Here is a 15,565-nt window from a genome sequence, read left to right on the forward strand (position 1 = left end):
AGGAGGAAGAATATTTAGCGTCTTTTCAACAACATAGATACACTTGTAAAAGACGTAACACAATTGGAAAGACTTCAGAAGACATTTGAATATCTACAGGGATGAAAGTACAGACTAAACAAAAGGGACTAATAAAAGGGACTTCTTCCTAGAAAAACAAAAGCTGTGAGAGAATAAAATCTACAAAATTAAATAAAATATCAAGACCGATGAGGTGAGTGCAATTGTGTTCACAAGAGCCTAGAGACTATAAGGAAAAAGTACCACTTCAAAATCTAAAACGTTAGAAGTTCAAATTGTTTTTCAAAAATCTAACATAACAACTTTAATTTATTACTGAAAGAGAATTAATAGAAACCAAACTTATAAACAGTCTTAATTCATGATTATTGGATTATTAATAGAAGCTGTTTATTTCTGGTACGCATGGAACGTAATTAGGGCAATTTTCCACAAAAGGTATCTTGGCATCATTTTGGGCCAGAACATTGCCTAGATGCACAATGTGACTAAAAGCATTAAATTCTTATAACATTTTTAAGCAGAGAAGTTCTAAACATCATCTTTGCAGCAGGACCCTATTGTCACTTCCTAACTGAACTTCGTTTCAGTGACTCCACACTCACCTGATTTCTATCTCTGTTCACCCCTTTATGTACTCATTTCACCCTAAATAGTGTAGCCCTGGCTCCCACTCTCTCCCCTAAACTCTGGATACCTAAGGCATTTCCACATTTAGATAGTGCACAGCCCTAAAATTCAACAAGCCTAACACCATTTTTGTAGAATAACAACAATACCCATCGAGAAGTAACTAGATAACCTGGTAAATTAAATCTAGTATATGCATTTACTGGAATGCTGTGCTGTCATTTAAAAGCAGCAGCTAGAAATGTATATGCTGGTTTGGAAAGACTCTAAAATAGAATTAAGTTAAAAAAAAAAGCAAGGTACAGTTTAGTGTGTAGTATGCTACTATTTGTATTAGAAAAAAGGGTAAATGCAGTGTATACACAGGAAACTTCTAGAGGGATACTCAAGAAACTTAACCACAATTTTCATTAGAAAGTGGGACTAAGTGTACCACTTAGGAGGGAGACATCCCTTTTACTGTATACCCACTTATTTCTGTTCTTTGAATGTTTTAGTATATGAATACATTCTTAGTATTTTTTAAAAAGGATTTAAAAGATATTACAAAGCTACACAAGTATATTTACAATGCTATCTGAAAAAGAACTCATATCCAGAATATACACAGAATTCCTACATATAAGAAAAAAGCAAGCAACCCAATAGAAAAATGAGTAAAAGGTTTCAACAGGCAACTCACAAATAAGTTTAGTCAAATGGCCAAGAAAGGTATTCAATTTCATTAGTCATCAGAGAATTGCAAATTAAAACCACAATGCAATAACCCTATACACAACTAAGATGAAAGAGACAGTCAATATCAGGTATTGACAAAGATGTGGAATAACCAGAACTCTCATACACCAGTGGTGGGAATGTAAATTGATACAACCACTTTAGAAAAACTGTAGTATCTACTAAATCTAAACTGTATATATACATCTTATAACCCAACAATTCTAACGCTAGGTATGTACCTAAGAGAAATGAGTGCTATGTCCACCAAAAGACACATGCAAGAATGTTCATAGCAACATAATTCATAATATCCCCACACCAAAAAACTCTAAAAGGCAAAATGGATCAATTATGCTATCATACAATATAATACCACAGACCAATTGAAAATCATTACCTCTCTACAAAAAAAAATGTAGATGAATCTCATAGCCGTAGTGCTGAGGAAAAAAAGCCAAACACAGAGTAAATATTACATGACTCCATTTACATAAAAGGTAAAAAACAAAACTAATTTACGGTGATAGGGGTCACAACAGGTTAGGGGTGCTGAAAATGTACTAACTATATGTCAATCTGTGTAGGTGGTAGTTATACAAGTGTACACATGTAAAAAAAAATCAAGTTGTACACAAAAATTCATCAAACTTAAGAGAATGAGAAGACAAGCCACAGACTAGGAGAAAATATCTGCAAAGACATAGCTGATAATCAAAGGACTGTTATCCAAAATACACGAAGAACACAATAAAAAAAGAGATTTAAAAATAGGCAAAAAACCTGAACAAACACTTCACAAAAGAAGATGTATAGATAGCAAATAAGCATTTGAAAAGATGTTCAATATCATATATCATTTAATTGCAAATTAAAATATCACTACACACACCTACTAAAATGGCAAAAATCCAAAACGATGGCAACCCAAACGCTGGGAGGAATGTGGAGCAACAAAAACTCTCATAATCATTGCTGGTGGGAATGCAAAATGGTACAGCCACTTTGGAAAAAAGTATGGAGTTTCCTACAAAACTAAACACACTCTTATACAATCCAGTAATCATACTCCTTGGTATTTACCAAGTTGAAAACTTATGTCCACAGAAAAACCTGCACATGAATGTTTATAACAGCTTTATTCATAATTGCCAAAACTTGGAAGCAACCAAAATGTCCTTCAGTAGGTGAACTGATAAACTGTCATAAATCCAAACAATGGAGCATCATGCAGTACTAAAATGAAATGAGCTATCAAGCCATGAAAAGGCATGGAGAGATCTTACATGCCTATTACAAAGTGAAATAAGCCAACCTGAAAAGGCTACATACTGTATAATTCAAACCATAAGACATTCTGAAAAAAGCAAAACTATGGAGACAGTAAAATAAATCAATGATTGCTGGGCGGTAGGGATATGAACAGGCATAACACAGAGAATATTTAGGACACTGAATTCACTCTGTATACTACAATGGTAGATACATATCATTATACATTTGTCAAAACCCATAGAATGTACGATACCAAGAGTGAACCCTAATGTAAACTATGGACTCTGAGTGATGATGATGTGTCAATGTGGGTTCATTAACAGTAACAAATGAACCATTCTGGTAGGGGATGTTGATAGTAAGGGAAGCTGTGCATATGTGGGACAGGAATATAAGGGAACTCTCCATACTTCCTGTTCAATTTTGCTGTAAAACCTAGTACTGCTCTAAAAGATAAAATAGTTTTTAATTCACCAAAATAAACACTTGAAATATGTGCAGTAAACTAAGTTAGGCCTCAATAAAAAAGTGGAAAAAAGATCTAAGAAGAAAAAAATATAAGGTAAACTATATGGATTAGGAGTCATGACAGTTATTATCCTTGAGGAGGAGGGCAGTGACAGGAAGAAGATAGAAAGAGGGTTTCTTGGGGGCTGGGAATGCTATTTCTTGATACAGGTGCTGGTTACACTGGTATCTTCACTTTATGAACATTCATTTTGATACTCTTAAGATTTATGCATTTTCCATTATGCAATACTTCAATAAAAAGTTTAAATTAAAAAGGATATGATATAAAAGTACATTGACATGCAATAGAATTGACCAAAAAATATACCCAATCTGTCTAAAATTTATCATCTCTTCTCCACAACCCACTCATCTTCTAGACAGAATCACTTCAACTTAAGAACTTCCAAAGTATAAATTCTCTTCTACCAAACAAAACTCTCCACACCACTGACAGATGGCATTAGTGATTGCTTCTACAATTTCACTCTGGACTTAGGAATAAACAGATTCACAAACGGCCTTTCAAAATCTAACCAGTTGCTAAGTAGAACTGCTATACTCACCATATGTGACTGACACCATCTTTCACCCAGTTGCCCATGTCAGAATTTTTGCTGCCTCTCTTCTCCTTTCCACCTCCCCACCCCATCCCTGCATCCATTCTGTCTCTGCTCTTATACTGAAGCCCTCATCTTCAGTCCTCACTGCCCCAGTGCTATGGACCGAAATGTTTGTGTCCCCCCAAAATTCATATATTGAATCTTGATGTCCAGTGTGATGGTGTTTGAAGATAGGCCTTTGTGAGATAATTAGATCATGCGGGTTCTGCCCTCATGAATGGGATTAGTGCTCTTATAAAAGAGGCTAGAGAGAGGTCCCTTATCCCTTCCATCATGTGAAATTACAGTGAGAAGACAGCATCAATGAAGAAGGTGGCTCTCAGCAGACATCGAATCAGCTAGTGCCATACCTTGGACTTCCAGGCTTCCATTACTGTGAGAACTAAATTTGTTGTTCATAAGCCACTTAGTCTATTTTGTTATAGCAGCCCAAGTGGACTAAAATACCCAGGTTTCAGCCTACATTCGTTCTCTGCTCTCTTATTACAGCACTCACTCGCAGTTACTTTATGTAGGGTCCACAGACCTCAGAGTCCATGGATAGAGTGTATTCAGATCTACCTGGTTTCCTTTGTAATCATAAGCATTTTTACATTATGCCTTATTCTGAAAAAGGGTCAGTCCATAGGCTTCATTAAACTGCAAAGGGAACTATGGCCCAAAAAGTTTAAATGCTCTAACTGGATTCTGCTTCATGTTGTATTATACCCTCCAATTCTCCTCCACACTACTGGAACATGTTGTTTTTGAAACATAGACATCAGTCAACCATGCTTAAAATCCTTAAGTGGTCCCAACTGCTTCCAAGGAAAAAACCCAAACTCAGTAGCGCACAATCATATTCATAATTGGTCCCTGTTCATCTCCCCAGCTTCATCTTGCCTCCTGCCATACACTGCAGCTAACATACTGAGTTGGATTTGCAATTCTCTGAATTCAGCATGCTTTCACTCCTCTCTGCCTTTGCACAAGGTATTCCCCAAGCTGAAAAGCCCTTCCTCACCATCTTCACATAGTTAATTCCTGCTCACCTTTCATATACAGCTTAAGCACCATCTCCTCAGAGAAACCCTCCTGGCCATCTTCCACTCCTAGTCTCAGTAAGATGTCCTGTCAGTGATCTCCCATAGTGCTTTCCTCATGGTGTTTTGCCAGTTTATTGGTTTGCCTCCCTTTCCAGACTGTGAGCTTTCTCACAGGAAAGAAGCCAGAGCAAGGTATATCATTCCTAGCAGAGCTCAAGACACACACAAGAGTGCTGAACAAGGAACTGGCTCTGGAAAATGGCCAAGCTGGTTAGTTGATGACTAACTACTAGGTGGCACTGGTATGGAGATTACCATACAGGCAAATTGTCCAGTTGAGGCAAGATAATTCTGCATCTATTAATCTACTATCAATGCTCTTTCACTCAAGGCTGAGAAGTTAGCCCTCAATAAATGTAATTACCATGGTTAAGGGCTGTGCCAAAGGCTTGACAGACATTAGAGCTCACTAAACCTCGAAGTAACTCTAAGATACTCTTTTTTAAAGGTAAAGAGGTAAGCTGCTTAAAGTCAAGCAGAAAGTTATAAAGTCAGGTTTTAAACCCAGAACTTTGATTCCAAAGCCCATGCCTACTCACTGAGCATGGTTTCTGGAGATCAGTATGCCCTTTGTCTTTGGAGGTGTTTTGGAAGACCCTGGGTTTGATGAGAAAGAACTTATTCCCCAGGCAGTACTACTATTAAATTATTCAAGACTTAATGTAACCTCCCCCATATTCGTTAGTTGCAAAATCTTTTCAAAGGGAAGGGCTTATGAGAGTGTTTTTCCAAGAACAGCAAGTAAAGCAGAAGATGGGTGTTAAAAAGAGAGAAGAAAAATCAGTCACACAGAATAGAGCTGGTTGTGGCAATTCTAATAAAGAAAGGAAGGTAGATTGAGTCTCCATGGCCTACTACAAAGAGACGCCATGAAGCATCATCCATTAGCTGGCTGAGAAGGTGCCTTTGGGCTTAGGAGAAGAAAGAGTCCATGGGTTTCTAACAAATGGAACACCAGTTTTGCTGAAAGATGCTAATATTTCCACTAAACTTTAGTTTGTAATCGCACCACAGCTCTCATCCTGTGATCTTTAACACTTCTCTGTAAGACCCCGGGGGGGATGTGCAACTTACATCTCACCCACCACCCATTCACATTAGTTTCACCAGCTGTTACAGATGTGGCCACCTCTCATATTTTGACTAGAATCTGGTAACAACAAAGCATTTTCATTCCTAATTACTACCCCACTTCCATCCACATTTCCCCATCCCCCTCACACTCCAGTCTTCCCCTTGACTACCCTGTGTCCTTACTCTTCCAACTCACCTCCAAATCTGGTGTCTGATACAGGTATGTCCAGTGACTTTTCTGCACCCAAGTTTAAACAAAAAACCAACACAGTCCATTCTTCCTGTCCCTCGCTCCAACCAAAAATACACACGATGTAAGTATCTATCTACAATGAAAATTATTCAAGTAAACCTATGGGAGCTTTCAACTATGGGATTAGACTCTCCACTCACTGGATAGTTCAAAACTAAGGGTAAGAAAATGCAGTTTTTAGGGATATATACTGACACAGAACAGGTTTTACTATGGCTATCATTTTCTAAATTAATCCATACTGATAGTATTGAGAATACAAACCCCTAAAGAGACTCTAGTATACACTAGGCAATCCTCCACACTTTCACCTGAGATTATATCTTTATCACTTAAGTCTCAGCAACTGTTCCTTGATTAGATCCTGCCCAATATGCACTAAGGAAAAAAAAACAGGCTTTGCAAATAAAATGCATGATTTGAACACATCTTAAAAGTGCTACGGTGCACAGTAGGCAGGGGAGGGAACAACATGGATAACAGGCAGAGCTAATTAACAGTGACCTATCACAGAAACAGGGAATACAAGCCTCAGAGATTATATAAGCATGTCCCCCATGTCCCACATCACAAGAATAAAACTTAAGTTCTCCTAAGCAAGCATTTTTGTGGATCAACATCTAAGAACACTACTTTATTTTAAAAGATGAGTAGCACAGCTTTGTGTTATATTAAAAGGGGAAGGAAAACTAAAACTGTATAAAGTCGTTCACTGTGGAAATTTTATATACCCCATATGCAAAGAGACCTGAAAAACCTGGTTTTCTGGATTTCAGTGGCATCTGAAGAAGATAATAAAGAATACCATCCATGCCTCCCTAGGATAGAAACCAAGAAAACATAAATGTAGAAACAACTCACACTAAAATATACCACCTCCCACCACAGCTTATTTTATTATTTCTTGCTGATTAATACACTCCTGGCCAGTTTAAGATGACTATTATTCAATCTACTTTGTGCCTCATACATTATGTAAAAAAAAAATCCTTTAAGAAGATAACTTTGCCAACACATCTATCCATATAAAGCTCTCTAGAAATGGTTGAAAACTGAAAAATGATGATCTGAAATAGGTAGAGACTTTGAACACAAAGACATGTTCAGCAAAGCCCTCCACCCAATCTGTGGTTTCCAAATTCTTGCCCCTACTCTTCTACTTAAGTACCATAAAGCTACAGACATCTCCTCATATAGTGTTCAGGAATGCTACCAATGCAAGCATGTAATAGAAAATGGACTGTGGAAAGAGTATTTGTGGCACATTTGAATGGTCAGATACTTCTTCCAGGAAGTGTGGCTGAGAGTGATTATTTTATATAAACGCACTTCAACACGAAGTAGCTAAGACATCAACAGCTTTTATTATACACCACTGCACTTCAGCAGAAAGAAATGAGAAAAGGCACTCTCCAAAAGGTCCCAAGGACATCATCACCAACCTGTTTGCCAGGTCATTAATGATGAGGCAGCAATGAGGCTGTCCGCAAACTAGAAATACAAAAATGATGTGGTGTGATCTACCCGCTCCTCTCCCGCAAGGCCAAAGTGGTAGCAAGCTGCATCAATGACCCCTCCCAGAACAGTCTACTGCATAATACAAAACCACACCTGTCTACTATACAGGACATCTGGTAGAGCTGAATGAACAGATGCAGTAACCAGGACTGCCATCTTCTTCCTAATGCATTCTTCCTTCTTTTGGTTAACAGGTACAGCCACAACCTCAAATGTCCAGCACTGTTTGCAGCTCTGTTCCTGGCCTCAAGGATGACATTTCATTTTCATTCATCTTGTGCCATTCCATCAGCCTGATGCGTCACAGGTCAGTTTGGTTTTGCCCACTGCTGCTGGATATTCCACTACACTCCACCTTTCTCTGATTCTAGATGATATTTTAAGTGTTTCATTAAAATTACACAAGTGTTGGGTTGTGACCAGTCATCTCCTATATGTGGCTTTGTTGAGATACCAAACTTATCTTCAAAAAGAAATTTTAACTTCAATCTGGGTCTATGATTGTAGGATTTCAAAATTTTGCATCAAATTTTATACAGACACAACATCCTTAAGAACTTATAAAAATCCAAATTATATTAGTTCTCATTCTGTTCTCAGTAAAAGTTAATACACTGGAGTTTTTTTTAAGGACTTTACTCATTTCGAAGAATTCTTAGCCCTCTGATTTTTCCAGCTAGGAAAAGATTAATTTGTGAAAAACAATGTTGACTTTAATACTATTAAAGATTATAAAGATTTTTAGTCAAAACTTTTCAGTACAACTTAAAATACTGGGTTCACCTCTTTTTTGGAGAGCAGAAGGGTGAATACATAGAAGAGGATAATACTGGAAGACCCATACCTACATGTTAATTGAATTTAACTCTAAAAATATATTGCCTCAAATCAACATAAACAAAGACCATGTTTTCTTTTTTAAAAATTGTCTCTCTGTGTTCTATCACATAAAAGGGGCACATTTCATATTTTCTGGACCCCACAAATGTAATCTCAAAAACAGGGCAAGTAGTAAATGTAGTGACAGTGAATATTTCATTTAAATCATGTTGCATCTTCAGGTGCATGTAATAATCAAAGATGCAAAAAAAAACTGCCCAAACAAGTTGTTTTGTTTTTAAGAGAATGTTTAAGGGGATTTTATAATCAAGGGATAATTAGTGACATCACTGGAGTGAACATTCTACTGATTAACCAGTGATTCATTCTGTACTCACATGAACTTGAAAGCCCAGGTTAAGCTGGTTGAAGTGTGGCAACATGTTCCAATTGGGAGACAGACTGAAGAATCATAAAGAGTGTGAGGGCCACACATGCTAAGGAGCCAAGAACACTAGCCAGATGACTCACAAAGTGACAGAAACAGGGATCTACATCAATTCCTAAAGACTGAGCTCAGAAAAAGGAAGGGAGGGAGGGAGAGAATATATATACAGAGATTCTATTTAAGCTAACTAGCAGTTATCTTGTGATTGTCAAAAGTAAAATGAAATAAAACAAATCATGTTATATGTTCAACCAACTTTCTACTAGTAACCATTTCAAGAATGGAATTTATTTTGTGAGATTACTCTTGATCTCTGTGTAACCCCAGAGATCAGTAAAATTTAATACACTTTATTTAAAATACACCTATTATCTAGCAGATCTAGTTAAGTAAAATGCTTCAACAGATCACAAAAATGAATTAACAATAAAATCTACTTCCCTAAAGAAAATGTACCTGTGTAATATTTATGACATCATTCATTAGAAAGCTTTTTTTATCAAAACAATAGTTTACCCAATAAATCCCATATTTAAATACTCTATTATTCCCAAATACCAGACTGAATTTTTATGTCTACCCTAAACTTATCTATGAAAGTAATTCTCAAAGTTTTCATATTACATTGCAATAGGGATTTTTTTCCCAATTGTAAAAGCAGAATATCAATAGTAATTGCACTCAATGAGTAAAATGAGGGAAAAAAGTCCATCTTTCCCCATCTACCTAATTACCCTTTCTATTATCCTATATTATGCTCAGTATATTCTTATTATCTTAGTCTTTTTATAATATTCTAGGTCTACTCTTTAAACGACTTTTGAAAATATCTGAAAAATCTATGTGCCTCAGTACATTTTAAATGTGTTAACAATTTAAAATGTAGCTTAATACCACTTATATCTGTATAGTTTAAAAGTGCTGTGTATGTATGCATTTCAACTAAAGAAAATGTACTAACTGACTTTAATTTCAGATTTGACAACTATAAATTAATATGTATTTTGCACGATTACTGACTGATTGCCTAAAATAAGCCAAGAAAATGCTCATATCTCACTGAAAGTTTTAAGTTCCTATCTCACGGGGGGGAAAAAACTGTTTAACCCTAAAAACATTGTGTGTATTATACAAACTACTTCCAAGTTTTATAACAGGTCAATCTTCAACAACTTTCAAGGTAGCAAAGTTTCCCAATGGAGAGATGATCTCTCTATAAAATGGTAACTTAATTACCTGCACACAATTACACAATATAAATCAAGAGGGAGAGAACTAGAGACTATGTATTCTAAGCACCAACACATTTAAGTTTACGCCTCTCTTGGCATTCTTTCTTGCTGCATTCCCATAGGAAAGACCTAAAAGCTCTCCTATTTAACCAAACCCCACTGATTGGTATACTGACTGGACAATGATGGATAGCAAATCCTGCAGCCTAAGTCACTGGAGAGAAAAGCAATCCTAAAGGAAATGCCTGTAGTCTACTGGTGCCAGAATATTTTGATGAGCGGCTCCTCTGCAAAGGGCTGGGTGTGGGCCCTGCTAGCTGACTTTATAGACTGACAGCTTCCAGAGTGCAATGCTGACTAAAGGTTTTAGACTCACCTTCATTTTCATGAAGGGAAAAGGCAAAAGATACCTCTCTTTAATGGCTTTCGCATCTATTTCTCTTAATTCTCCCTGACCACTATCATCACTGGCCCGCATCACTCCTGACAAGTTTTCCATACCTCTGGCAACACCCCACATACATATACCATATTCATACAAACACACAAAATCATACCCATGCACCTAGACCACTCTCAAGGTGATCCAATAATCTTTCACGTTAAAAAAAAAATCATATCACTGCCCACTCAAGGTTCTTCAATAGCTCCCCAGGATAAAAGCATTCAGTATAAAAGTCCAAAGTCCCAAGCGTTACCTATAGGGCCTCGCATCAACAACTGATCTCACCATCTAAGCTTCAGCTCTAGGTGATACTCCTTCACAGTCTACAAATTGACCCCAGTGAACTTTCAGTTCCTCAAATGTGTAATACTCTCTCTCACATCCACGCCTTCACCTGCCTGAAAGAAACACTCTTCTCCCTATTTCCATTCTCTCTTGCAGGTCTAGGCTGCTGTCACTTCCTCCAAACTACCTTCCTTTACCTCCACATCATCTCCAGGATAGGTGCTCCTCCCATCATACCCTATACCAATCGTAAGACACTTTATTGTAACTGTCAGTCTACTTCTCTATGTCCCCTGCTCCCAGAGGATGGGGCCAAGTGCCCCTTTGTCCACCGTTATATCAGAGGCACTCAAATATTTGAATATACTCTACGTTTACTCAGTGAACATAATATGTCACCCATGCAATAAAAGAAACATATTCAAAGTCAGTGATGATATGATAGAAACTAGGCAGCAATTTCATTATAATTTGGTATAAAATGCAAACTACACATGTGCCTACAAATATCTTTAGGAAAAGCTAAAACATTACACATTAAAAAGAACACTTTTCACCATAAAAAATATTAAGTTTTGTGGTCACTACTCCTGTTAGGCAAATTGCAATTCATAAAAAGTGCCAGAATAAAAGTATCAAAAAAGTAGTCCTGGTTGCTTATAGGTCAAGTATGGCATCAGTGAAACTATCCCTCTCTGCCTGTTACTGCCAAAAATTCTCTTGGCATTACTTAGAGAACTCCACTGACTAAAGGTAAAAGGCTATTCCAATTCCTTAGTTTGAGTCTTGATATATCTTTCAACAAAGGGTTCCACTCATGATAATGGTCCCAAGGACACGTTGCTAGGAAATAGACCTCTGCTACATCCCGGGCATTAGCTACCACTGGCAGTTACTTTCTTAGAGCCACATGTTTTCTTATAATGAGTTACAATCTGAGGCTTGTGACACCAGATTTTTCCAGGGCTAGAGACTGATGTCATAAACAAGATGGTACTAAGCACTGTGAAGAGCTCACCAGCTCCACCCTAAACTCCCTGTATGTAAGAGGCAAGTTATCCACACTCTCTAATCCTCAGTTCCCCCACCTATAAAGAGATAATAGTTCCTACTTCGTAAGATTCCTGTGGGAATCAGATTGTCCAAGATAGCACTTGGTAGTAAACACCAAGTATTATTTTCAAATCAAAAAGAAGAAAAGATTATAAAATCTAAGATATTTTGACATCTTCAGAACTTTTAGTAATGCTCAACTTATTTTTTTACTGTCTTTCCACCAGAAAATTTTTGATAAAGGCAGAAAGATGAGAAAATGAGACCCTATTTTTTTGTCATAACCCTTGAATTTGAAGAATTCCACAGAAAGCTACATTAAGATCCACTTTCTAATCTTTCTCTGGCACTCCCAAAATCATAGCCTTAATCTCCACCTTAACCATTCCTAAGATCTACCTGAAACATAGCAAAGATAAAATACTTCAATACATCTTCCCAAGATATCTTCATCAGAAATAATCATTTCCTTACTGCCTCTATGCAATTCCAAATATATCAAGCCTTTGGAAAATAAAACAAAAAGAAAAAAGGTCTCAATCACAAAGTTGGCCTTCAAAGTCTCTAGTTTCCTTACAATAGAGCTAGAGTTATAAAGTTTAAGATGAAGGCACCTGTTAGGTAAGAGAGGTGACAATCTATGAAACTTAGTGTTCTAAGGAGAATCTCAACTATGAAAGTTGATTTTCCACCTCATATCTTTCTAGTCTAACACAGATTGCCAAGTAATAATATATAATATTATTGACCAATAATAATATAGACTAGCCAATGTGAATATTTTATCATTTAAAAAAAAAAACAAAAACCTGAAAGAGAAGGGAATTTGAGCCAATTGAGCAAATTGGCTCTCACGTTCCCAAGCCAGGCTGACTTGAGATTTTTCTTTGAACAAGGAAATTTTACAGATCTTCGCAAACATGTTTTAAATAAAGATGATACCTCAACAGTCTTATAACTTTACCCCCACCTAGATTCTGGGCTCGATTTCTAAAAATAAGTGACGTGTGAACAGCTTCCTAAAAGCAAATGGGGCACTAGGATATAATTTAGGAAGTGATGATGCAAGTCTCTGGGGGACAGGGAGGAGGGGAGGTGAAAAAGTCAGAGGAAATACCCTCGCGGTGCCTGGGCATCAACTCATACCAAGGGGTCGGGGATGAAGGGCTGGCCTTCACATGCCAAGGAAAGGGGGCACCCCAGCTCCACCGGAGGTGCCAACGCCACCCCCTCAACCCTACTCGCTGCCCTGCCCCCCTCACCGGTGGCCCGAGTGGCCCAGGCTGGCCCGAGCCTTGGGCAAGCGAGTCCCAAAGGGTGGCAGCGCACCCTGGGCAGGGCCTCCTCTGCCCACCCCCATCCCTCACCCAACGCCCCTCCCTGGGACTCGGCCCCTGCCCCCACTCTGTAGGCCCGGCTTGGGCCCACAGCCCCCAGGGTTCAGGCCCCGGGCCCCGAGGCCTGCCCAGACAGCCCCGGCGCCCGCGCCCCCGACCCCCGCCCCCCCCGGTCGGGCACTTACCCCCAGAAGCCGCAGGGACAGCGAGGAGGCAGGCTGGGCGCTTTGCTGCGCTCGCTCCCGGCGTCTCCCATGGTGCTCGGCGGCGGCGGCAGCGGAGCTCGGCGGCGACAGCGGTGGCGGCGGCTGGGCCTGGGCCCCGCTCGAAGGAGGCGGCGGCGGCGGCGGCGGCGACGGCAGGGGGCTCGGGGCGGGGGAAGGGGGAGGGAGCGGGCGCGCGGGCGGGCGCGAGTCCGGGGCTCCGAGCCGGGATTCCAGGCCGGTCAGCTGGAGGCGGGCCGCACCACTCGGCCGGCGGAGACGGGGGGGCCGGGGGAGGCGCGGAGAAGAGGGAGGGGAGCTGAGGAGGAGGGGCGTGAGGGTTAACCGAGGACCGCAGGGGAGGAGGGAAGACCGGCACCCTCGGCAGCTCCCACCGCCGCTCCCAGCCAGAGCGATGTCCCGTGCGGCGGCGCTGGGAAGGACCTGAGGTCCCCGCCAGCTCTGGCGTAGCAGCGGCCGCAGTGAAGCCCCAGGCCCCGCTCGCCCTCCCCTCCCCCGGCGGCTGCTCTGACCGGACAATGGCCGCTCCGCCCCCTCCCCTCCTCACACACCCCTCCCAAGGAGTCACAATGGTCTCGCCCGGGGGAGCCAGGGAGCCACCGCCAAAGCCCAGCAGCTGATCAGCTGGGATCCGGGCGTGCCACTTTGTTCAGCGCCTGAAAGGAAGAGGATGGGGCTGTGAGCAAACCAAGAGCGGCGGGCTATCACTCGGCACAGGCCTCTGAGGCTTTCATATTTTTGGAACTTTTAAAATCTGAAAAAAACTTATCTCCCCTGCCCCGTCTGAAGAAGGGGGGCGGACTTCTGAGTACTCGGGCGCGTTGCCTCCCCCCAAGTGTGAATGGTATGCCCCAAGCGGGAGGGGGTGGAGCAGATTAGTTGTTTAGGGTAAGTTGGGCCAGTCCCAGAGCGGCGGCCGAGCGCAGCGCATGCGCCCGGAGACCCGGTAACAGGGTACGGGGAGGGCCTTAGAGGAAGCACTTCTAAATCCGGAAGTGAGTCTTGGTCCCTTGACTACTGGAGTCTTTCAGCTACGGCAGAGCTCCCTGAACTGGCAACTGTGGGTCGTGGGTGATACCAGGGAGCATTTGTCCACGAACTGCCAACCCCTTAGAAATGTCTCTTCACAGTCCCGCCATACCCGACCCACTCTTTCAGTTCCACCCGAGGAACTGGTCTTCTCGTGGCAGTACTGAACTTCTGGGGAATGTCCCAGGAAGGGTGAAGGGCTGAAAGTAGTGTCGGTGCCCCTCTTCCCCTACTGGTGCCCCCAGCCTCAGAGACACAAGTCCACTCTCTATGCCTAGGCTAGGAGAACCTGTCTCCGAGAGTGGACTTGTTTGGTTTTTGAAGGGAAGCTATGACCGATCAGTGATGGAAATTAATAAGTGACCAAAGAAGTTTGAACCACTAAAAAATGAGCCCTTTAGAGCCCCTTGTCTTGGATTCTGAAGTAATTCTGAACTCCAGCCAAACGTGAGCAGCCTATTGTTGGTGACTAATTTCAACACGGAGGGAACTTCCACCGGACCTCCTGGAGAGTTGACCGGCAGATGAGGCCCTTGTGGGTGAACTTCTCAGTTCCTGATACTTCCAGGAAAGCTTCCTGGCTCTTAGAAAGAGCTGCTGTGTACTCCCACCTGGTGGGAACACCAGAGGGTATTACCTAGATTAATGTTATTTTATTTCTGTATATACCATTCTGTGTGTGCATGTTCTGTGGACTTGTTAACGTTGATGTCACTTCTTTTGGCCTCTAAAGAGCAGGAATCACATTTAGCTTATCGTCCTAAAGATACTGTTGATGGCGAAGACAACAATTGCAAAAATCAAGCCATTTTAAGCCAAATCACCCCGAAATGTGAATGCTGATTTATTTTGTGTAACATTTATTTAGTTTTAACTTTGGATTTTTACAAACCTTCGATAAATATTTGTCAAAAGTCCATAGAATGGATGAAGCTATACAGCACACCTAGCCCTCATTAGACTCAGTTGCCCTTAAATCTTCAGTCT

The 15,565-nt window shown here is 40.7% G+C and overlaps 1 protein-coding gene across 2 annotated transcripts in view; it reads right to left on the bottom strand.

Annotated features, from left to right (window-relative positions):
* The window catches only part of ZFAND3 (zinc finger AN1-type containing 3), a 319,318-nt gene extending 305,505 nt beyond the window's left edge, over positions 1-13,813 (bottom strand). Inside the window, exon 1 of one of the 2 annotated variants that reach the window (XM_039856094.1) lies at positions 13,511-13,813. In XM_039856094.1, the coding sequence (XP_039712028.1) occupies positions 13,511-13,581 (71 nt within the window). In that variant the 5' untranslated portion in view covers positions 13,582-13,813. The remainder of the gene's footprint in view (positions 1-13,510) is intronic. The other variant, XM_039856096.1, reaches the window with a different exon arrangement.
* Positions 13,814-15,565: the final 1,752 nt, after the last annotated feature.

Source organism: Pteropus medius, unplaced genomic scaffold, assembly GCF_902729225.1.
Source record: "Pteropus medius unplaced genomic scaffold, Ma_sr-lr_union100, whole genome shotgun sequence".
Classification (NCBI taxonomy): domain Eukaryota; kingdom Metazoa; phylum Chordata; class Mammalia; order Chiroptera; family Pteropodidae; genus Pteropus; species Pteropus medius.